Source organism: Triticum aestivum, chromosome 2D (assembly GCF_018294505.1).
Source record: "Triticum aestivum cultivar Chinese Spring chromosome 2D, IWGSC CS RefSeq v2.1, whole genome shotgun sequence".
Lineage (NCBI taxonomy): Eukaryota > Viridiplantae > Streptophyta > Magnoliopsida > Poales > Poaceae > Triticum > Triticum aestivum.
Window position 1 is genome coordinate 469,511,738 of NC_057799.1, and position 9,414 is coordinate 469,521,151.

The window sequence follows — 9,414 nt, forward strand, 5'->3', positions numbered from 1 at the left end:
CTCAGATTGTAAGGGAAAAGAAACACTCCAGAATGCCGAAAATTGACTTCTGAGCACGGATGCAACGGAGCACTTTATTTTGAAGTTCAAAAAAATCACATTTTTACAGTTCGAATTTTTGTGTGCATGACATATAGCAATGCAGTATATCAGGCCAAAATTTCAGCAATATACATGCTTGCATGTAAAAGATACAAAAAAGACAAAATACATGAAAATTAGGGGCTTGTTTTTGGACAGAAATTTTGTCTTTTTGTGCAGCACGTAATACAATGTACTCCCTCCGTAAACTAATATAAGAGTGTTTAGATCACTACTTTAGTAATCTAAACGCTCTTATATTAGTTTACAGAGTATTATTGAACGAAATTCCACAGGTACTTAGACCACATGCATCCGTATTCATGTAATTTTAAAAAAAAATTCAAATCTTTTACGCATCTTTTTAGAGCAGTTTAAAATAAAGTGCTCCGTTGCCCCCATGTTGTGACGATCCGTTTTAGATGAATGCAGTGTATTAAAGACGACTGACACCAGATAAGCAAATAGGCAGAAGAATTTAGGATTCAAGGAAACAATCCAGACTAATTACAATTCCAGCCTCATTTCCCAAATATTATTCCTGACAGAACAGGGTAATACATACTGATATCCCAGAATGTACCCGGTATTCGTTACCCAGCTCAATCTCTTCGGTATAAACCCACCACGACAGTCTCAACTAAACAAATAAGCAGAAGAATCAACAGGTACTATGTCCAGCAATCAAGGAAACAACTTTGAAAGCTAAGGCGACATCCTTGGCCATCGTCAGCGCATTTGGCTGCCAAGACGAAACGGTTCAACTACCTTGCCGACGGCCTGGGTGGTCGGGCTTGTGGCTGCTGGCCCGGAGGCGAAGGGATATGGCTCTGCGAATGCTGTAACATCTGAACCATGGATGGCGTCTGGTAGGAGTGAACAATGGTGCTGCTCTCTGTCGAGTCCCCGCGCGTCGTCGCTCGCTGCCAGGAATGCGAACTCAGTCCAGATAGCATGTAGGCCCTCCCTGAAGCTTCATAGAGCTGGCGACTTGCCATCCTCTCCTGCATCTCCCTCAGTTCTGCATCAAGGGCCAAGGATAGACGGTCCCCGCTCCTGCTAGCAAAGGACTCTGATAATCTCCTCCGGCAGTCCTCCAGAATGGTCACAGCCTCAGCGAGAGCACCCCTCTCAGCAGCAGCCCTCGCAGATTCAATAGAATCAGCGGCCTGTATGCGGTTCCGCTCACGATCAACCTCAATGGATACATTTTCAGATATGGCTGACATCGGCCTGTTGATCTTCACCTCATCGACTTTAAGCTTGATGGTCTCATTTGTTAGATCCCTGTAAGAACAAGCAACCTTTAACAGTGAGGTCTGTTCGCGAGACTGTGGGATGTTCACTGACAGCAAAATGTCTCTCTCCTCATCAGCATACAGATGACCAATATCAACTGAACAGCTCCGCCCATCCCTTGCCATCATGCTTGGGTAGCTACCAGATTTGATGGAACAGAGTTGAACACCAGGATGAACACATTCCATGTTGAGTCGCATCTCCTGTACGACGACGCTAAGAAGCCCACCAATGCATTGAGCAAACGCATCCTGCATCACGCCTTCATCTTCGATAAAGGAAAATGTGCCACCAGAAGCTTCAGCAACTGAATGCAGGGAGTCTGAATCATGGTCTGCTCCAAATCCAAAAGCATGAATAGGCAGCATACGCCGTGTATCATCCAGAATAGACTGCGGGACAAGTGTGCTATAATCTTTCGAGCCCCCTCGAGCATTTGAGCTAAGGTTGTAGGTATCTTGCCCGTCAGACAGAAGAATGATGCTGCACACTGAATTCTTATAGCTGCGATCCTCAATCACCTTCGTAGCTTTCTTAAGTGCTTCAGCAATGTTTGTGCCACCACCAGCACCAAGCGAGTTAATAGCCTGCAAGGCCTGCTGCCTGCCATAATGCGACATGCGCTGAAGGTGGAACAGCCTTCGGGCAGAAGATGAGAAAGCAATTACAGAAAGGCGATCAGATGGACCAAGGTGTTGAATCACAAAGCCCATTGCCCGCTTTAGCAGTGCCAGCTTGGTGCCTGCCATACTGCCACTAATATCAATCACTGTGACAAGATCAACAGGAGCACGTCCGCTTGGGGATCTAACTGAGCTTTCATTGACCAATCTGCCTGTGGCCTGGTCTGAGCTAGCACTGGGAGCTTTCAGATGGATCAGAACAGAAAATCCATCTTGAGATGATGACTGTGGAATGGATGAGAATTCTGGATATGTACTGATTTCTGCAGTCTTCTTAGACCGAGAATTAAGACTGTCAGTAGCTTCTGTCTGCTGTAAAGATTCATCGTCATTGAAGTCTGTTGGCTCAAAAGTATGTAAGCGACGAACTCCTCGCTGACGGTTTGGAACTTGGTGGAGAAGAGCCACATAGGCATCTTGTTGTGGCAATTGGACTCCATTAATTCCACGTCTTCCATCAGGAATGTTGGAAGAGAGTGAGCGATTCAAGGGTATCTCTTTCCACTTTGCCCGGCAGACTGGGCAGACATGATTCCCATGTTTCACATTGGATGAAATGCAGTGAAAATGGAACTTATGAGAGCATTCTGCAGTGAACAAGGCTTGACCATGGCCTGATCTCATAGAGTCAAAGCATATTGCACATTTCCTCTGTTCAAGTACAAAAAAAAATAGAGATCAATATAATTCCATCAAAATCTACCCAAAAATAAATAAATAAACAGCTTCTTGGATGGCACATATATATGTTGTTCTGCAAATGGTCTAAGCTACATTGCATGCAAAGTAAACTCATTAACTCAAAGGATATCCTACACAAAAATGCAAACTGCAGGCTGTGCTCCTGATCAAATTAGAAGAAACAAAATACATAAACCTTACAAAATACATGACATTACATCGTAAGTACTTAAATTTCTGTTGTAGACGGTTCACTTTTCTTTTATGAAAAGTCGGCGAGCATGCACAACAAAATGTCAGCTCAATGAGGTAATCCTTACGAGGTTACTTGTTGAATTGGCACCCATATGGTCAAACCAAGCATGCAGATGGCAGTCAAGACAAAATAATAATTTAAACAACTATTTCATCAATTTGCATTTCTTACGATGGATAGTGCATAGTGCCAAGTTGGAACGTTTGCCCTGAAAAAGAACTCTGGTAGTTGAATGAAAGAGTGGGGATTAATTTTTTTAAATTTTTAGAAAATGACAAAGTATTTATTTCGACCTTTGGCAGCATAACAATAACAAAATGTATCAGCATGACCACAAGTTCTCCGAGTCGTGCGAGCCTAGAGGGTAGCATTGTGTTCTAAGAGAAAAGATCGGGAGCTAGACAGGAAAATAATTTAGGGTCATTGTGGATGGGCCTTTGGCTAGTTGATTATGAGCTAGACACACAGTTATATCAACAGAAATTCCGGAACTGTTTCTGTTTCCAGCAGAAACAGCTATTCGGACTATGTATCTTTTTCCGGGGCAAAGTTTCCGCTTAAGTTCTGAACTTTTCTGTTTAAGTTTCCAGAAAATGCTCACCATTTCCATTTTTGCATGGAAAGGACAAACATTCAGTTCCATTTTGACCCTGCCAACGCTAGCCTACGAAAGGACATTTTTCCCGTGTCTGGGTCCGGTACCACCTTAAATGCATGATAAAAAGAGGAGACAAGGGCACAACTCTATCAAATCACAGATCAAACTCCATTATAAGAACAGGGTAAACCAACATCAAGTCTAGCAATTTGTTTTTGATTGGTCCATCACCATCGAGAAAATGTAATTGGTTGTGTCAACTATTATACAAAGATAAAGAGGTTAAGTGTTTCACAAAGATAAAGAGGTTAACTGTTTCATGAATTTGCCAAACAAACTACTACAAGCATACGGAGGTAAATGTTTGTGTCAACTTTTACAAACAAAACCAGGTTAACTATTTCATGAATTTTGCCGAAACGAAAGTACAAACCAAGTACAACCTTTGAACAGGGCCCAGCCGCCTACCACCAAACTTTCAAAGCAAAGAAAAAATCTGGTCTTATCCCCACATGTTGTTATACTGAAGCAATTGACCATTCACTTAGAATATATTATCACCACCATAAGTTTCAATCCCATATATTTAAGTTCAATGGTTTTGCAAATGGTAAAGGCTACCTTCGCATGCAAAGTAAAACCAACCAACTTGAAGGACATAACATACAAGAATATGATACATAACAAAAGAACCAAAACTAAACTAGGTGCAGGCTGTGCTCCGATCCAACTTATAAAAAAAGAACGCACACAAACATAAATGTGTTATTAAATCCATCATAAGTAATTCACTTCCTGTTCTACAAAAAAATTATTTGTTATATGGAAAAGGGCACAACAAAATGTCAAGTAAAGAGGCGCAATCCTCGTGAGGTTGCTTGTTGAATTGTCATACATACGCATGGTCAAACCATGCATGCAGTTGCAGTTGCAGTTGCAGTTGGCAGTCGAGGCACATTCACCACAGAAAAATGATACCATAAACAAGAAACAATTTCATGAATTTGCATCGCTGGTGCCAAGTTGGAACATTTGCCATAAAGACAGAAAGCTGGTGGTAGGAGGAAAGAGTCGGGGATTTGCTCCACGTGACGGCGCCACGGGCAGGTGATGAGCAAAGGAAGCAAAGCTTTTCTCGGTCCTTTTCAGGGGAGGGGGCAAGTGGAATTCATTAATAGTGGGATGCAATAGGAAAGTGGGCCCGCGTCGTACGCAATTATGCATATCCAATGCAAAGTCAAATATGGATTAGCTTAAAAAGATATGGCGCTGAGCAGATCACGGCTGGCGCAGCACTGTATTGGAAGTTTGCTCCTACTACTATCTGCTGCCGAGGGAAAGAAGTGAATGGCCCAAAGCCGCAGCAATACTAGTAGTAGTACAGGATTGAGAACAGGGACGTGTATGATTCGGAAGGGGCGCACGAAACAAAGCAACGGCGGCGATCACGAGGACGATGGCTACGCTCGGAATCGGTTACAGTCTACAGGGGTAGTAATCCACACAAGTATCTTCTTATTCGAAAAAAAAACATAAGTATCTTCTTCCAAGAGCGCTGAATTTGTAAAACGCTTTAGAAGGCAACCAAGTCTAAAATATCGTAGGCATGCAGAATATCGATCATCTTCTAGTAATAAATCACAGGCAGGTCAGGAGAACCCGAAATTCGCGCGGACGGATACGGATCTCGCTACAAACCAGCATTTCAAATCTAATTCAGTAAACGCGAGGTATTATTATGCAGAAAATGCAAACGGAAACTGCCTCACCTTGGAGGAGGACCTGCTCCCGGACTTGGACCTCCGCAACGCGCCGCCGCCGGCCGCCGGCTCCTCGGGCGCGGACCCCACCGTCACGGCCGCCTCGCCCCGACACCCGCCGGCGCCCGAGGCCGCCGGCCTCCCATCGCCCTCGGCGGGGACGAGCACGCAGAGACGGAGGGCCAGCGCCCTCTTGGCCTTCCTCCACGCGCTCTCCATCGCGCCGCGATCCCAGTTCCCAGGCCCAAACCAACCCAACCCGGCTCTCTCCGCCCGGGCTCTTATACCGCCGCTGTGCGGGTGGGAGGGGTGGGGGGCTGGTGCGTTGCGGCTGTGGTGGAATTGGAGGGGAGGCGGCACGACATTAGGGGCTGGAGGTGGAGCGTTTGGGTGCGGCTTCTTCTGTCCTTTGGCTTGGTTTGACCCGCGGGAGGAGAGGAGAGGAGAGGAGAAACGTGCAAGGGATGCCAAGGGAAGGGAAGGGAAGGAAGGGAGGCGGAGCAGAGGTCAGCGTGGGGGTTTAAATCCAGTGACGACGGGGGTTTGGCTCCTTTCCGGGACGGCGTTTTTTTTTTTTTTTTTTTTACAGCAAGTAATCAAGTCACCGGGAGAGGCGGCGGTGAGGAGGGAGCGCCTAGTTGGAGCTGGAGGTCACAGGACGCCGGAGGCGGTGCATTGAATTCTGGTTCGCCCTGCCAGTGGAGCGCTTGAACGGGGACGGCAGTGTTTAAATATAGATTTTTGTAAAATTTAAAAGTTTGTTCACATACTTACTAGCAAAACGTTCATGCATGTCAAAAAAAAATGTTCGAATTTGAATAATTTTTACAATGATATTGTTTTGGTACGTACAATTTATATTTTAACAGTTAAAGTCATGATCAAAATATGATGGGGGACTAGTGAACCAGGACTCAGGAATATTTTACAAACTAAGGCTCTAAAGGAATTTTCTCTGTAAGAATCATATCCTATGCAATTTATACAAAGTTCCTACGAACCAAAGGAGGCCTTAACTAGGCAATTTCGTATTTTTACTCTGCATGTTCCTATTAAAATATGACGCACTCATATTGCCAGGTCCAACTTTGACCATCAATCCGACTAACAAAATGTTTGTTACTATATGTCACAAAAAAATTTACAATTCAATACAAGGTAAAACGTATTGTTTAAATTTTTATTTCAGTAATTAATGAATAATTAATATATTAAAGATGCTAATAATGGTCAAAGTTCAATCGCAGAAAACGAGGAGATAAGGACGAAGAGAATAACTTCTTTTCAACCGACAGCTGGATCCATTCCTAAGGACGAATTATGGCAATGGATATGGTATGGATCGGCACAAGCCCCTTCTGTCCAAACTCATATCCACAGAAATCATCTATACCCACCCACTTCAATACCCGTGGGCACAAATTGACACCAGTGCCCCTACCCAATGGATATCCGGTGTGTACAATATATCGCATTACCATATAAAAAAGTAGAGAAATTAATCATGTAGGACATATGAGAAGTGGCAGGCCGGTGGGCTACAACTGGTTTCAGGAATCATGGGTTTTTGGTTTTTGGTAGGATCGTAGGGGTTTGATGTAACCCCACATGTCATAGGAGTTTTTTTTTCATAATATTAACTCTTTTTGTGTATCCATTGGGTTACTCACATACACAATTTCATACCGATGCCCTAGCCATATTTTGCGGGTATGGATACCATTACTGGGTACAAATTAAAGTCTCATCCCATGCCCACTGTATTCAGGCAAGTATCACGGGTACCCATACCAATGGGCAAAACTGCCATCCCTAGACGACTATATGAAATTTTGTCAATAATTGATGAGCCATATCAGATACAACCATGGTAGATAAGGATTTGAGTTGTCCGCCTAGTCGACCGCCATGTCATCCTAATAAAATAGACTCACCTTGTTAGTTTGGGGAAATAATGAATTAGATAGATGTGGCATGAGACCCAAAAAGGGACAATATGACTACACAAGATCGCACCCTGAGAATAAAGTGTGAAATTTACTCCTTTTGTAAAATATGTCTAGGTATAAGACGTAGGACCATCTTGATAACAATATGTCAATGATTTCTTCATGCTCTATGTCATCTTCTTCTTGAGACGAAGGAGGGAGTCAAAAAGAAAAGAAAAAAAAAGAGATAGGAAAATGAAAAAAATTGCGGAGCACAGATGTAGAAGGGCCCCGGATGAAAAAGACATTGTTCATAATAATCTTCAATTAGGAGATGTAATAGAAAATGAAGAGATATAAGAGAAGGCGTGGAAATCACGTGAATGACAATAGTATTGGTGTCATTGGAGATTCTCTAAGGCCTCGCTTGGGATGGGCGTAAATTTATGCACATGTTTTTTATTACGGGTGTAGATTATCATTCACACCTGATTTTCCACTTGGAAACAAAACGACGCGTCCAACGTGTATCCTTAACCAGCTGAATACCAGCAAAAACGGCAATCCAAACGGGGCCTAAGTGGCTAAGTGTTTCCATGTACTTTAGGAAAACCCCTGGGTGTAAGCTTACTTGCTTTCTCCTTTTAAAACGATATAATTTGTCTTATTGGTGGAAAGTCTAGCATAAAAAGGAATCGATATTTTTTTTTTAACACACACGTGAATGTTTTTATCACTGTGCATTAGAAGGAAACGACAAGATTTCAAAGGGGTAGATGGAGCTGAAAGCTCTTCAAGTCCAAAATAGGCCAAAAAAGAGCAAACAAAACAGAACATAACAAAAGGACCCGAAAACGGGGAGGAGGTAAAATAAGATCCACGGCATATCATTCAAGCGGTAATTTGACTTGTCCTCCTTTTCCATAATGGAGAAAAATTCATGGCGATGTTATTAGTCTATCATATCAAACACTCCACCGTTGTCCACTTGGCTGGCACTGGCAGGCAGAGGCAGTGCAACGGCAAGCTGCTCATGCTTTCGGGGTCTGCTTCTCGCCGTTTCAGAACGAACTAACTTCTTGGCGTGGAAGACCGGTCATGCTGTTGGAGTGTGCAGTGCTCATGTGCCAAGCAGCCTAACCCTAACGCGTTTCCCGTCACGTCATCCGTCCTTGCACCAACGGAATAAGCAATGCCGATTGAGGAAACGAGGGAGGACGATCCAGTAGTTGGGACCCGGTTAAGTTGCCCGATGCAGGTGAACCACCACCGAGTTACACCGTCACACCAATATGATGATGCAGCCGTTGGGTCGTCTGCTTCAGCGCGTAAGCGAGCTCAACGAACAGAAATATAATTATATAAATTGGTGAGTGACGCACGAGATTCATCGAATGCATGCACGCGCTACTCGATTCAAGGCAGAGTACATCCACGCTTATTATACTTTGATGGAAGGACTCGTACGTAGGGGGGCGTGGCGTATCGGGAAAAAATAATGCTGCACCTGCTGCGTTGACGAGCGGAGTTTTTAAGGGGGTTCTGCAGAGCGAAGCACGCAGTGCACCTTCATCCACGACCAGGAGTACTGGTAGTAAATGCTAGCAACCTGCTGCCTTTTTCACGCTGTAGATTTCATTTCAGCCGCAAAAGCCGCATGATATATATCTTTTGGTGCTAGTAGAAAGAAAGAAAGTTTGTGGTAAACTTACGGGCTGCCAAAAGGCGCGTCCCGTCCCAAAAGGCCACCACCGGCACACACGCACACCGCACGCCTTTGGCAAATTGCATCCGAAAAGCTTTCGACTTTATAGCATGCACGCACAGACGCACTTGTTAACACAGCAAGAAAGACCCAGATCAATCGGCTGGCGCTACCACCTTCCTCCGGCCCGGCTGGCTATAACTGCGTCATGAGCGGCCGGTTCACGGGCAGTGCCGGCGCGAATCATGCACGCAGCTGACTCAATCGTGCACGACCCAACCCTAGGCTAGGCCCGGCTGGAGCCGGAAAGGGAAGGGGGGCATGCATGATCGACCGACGCACTGCTGGCTGTTGCCATTGTAAACGGTGGAGCAGAGCCTGGTGCGGCGGAGGAGCGGAGCAAAGCAAAGCAGGCAGCGTGAT

At 44.6% G+C, this 9,414-nt stretch overlaps 1 protein-coding gene across 1 annotated transcript; it reads right to left on the reverse strand.

Moving 5' to 3' along the window:
- Positions 1-538: 538 nt before the first annotated feature.
- On the reverse strand, positions 539-5,846 carry LOC123053872 (E3 ubiquitin-protein ligase WAV3). Its single transcript, XM_044477457.1, has 2 exons — positions 5,368-5,846; positions 539-2,714 (listed from the first exon to the last, which is right to left on the reverse strand). Exons 1-2 carry the CDS (start codon positions 5,575-5,577, stop codon positions 846-848), a joined length of 2,079 nt encoding a protein of 692 aa, XP_044333392.1. The 5' UTR covers positions 5,578-5,846; the 3' UTR covers positions 539-845.
- Positions 5,847-9,414: the final 3,568 nt, after the last annotated feature.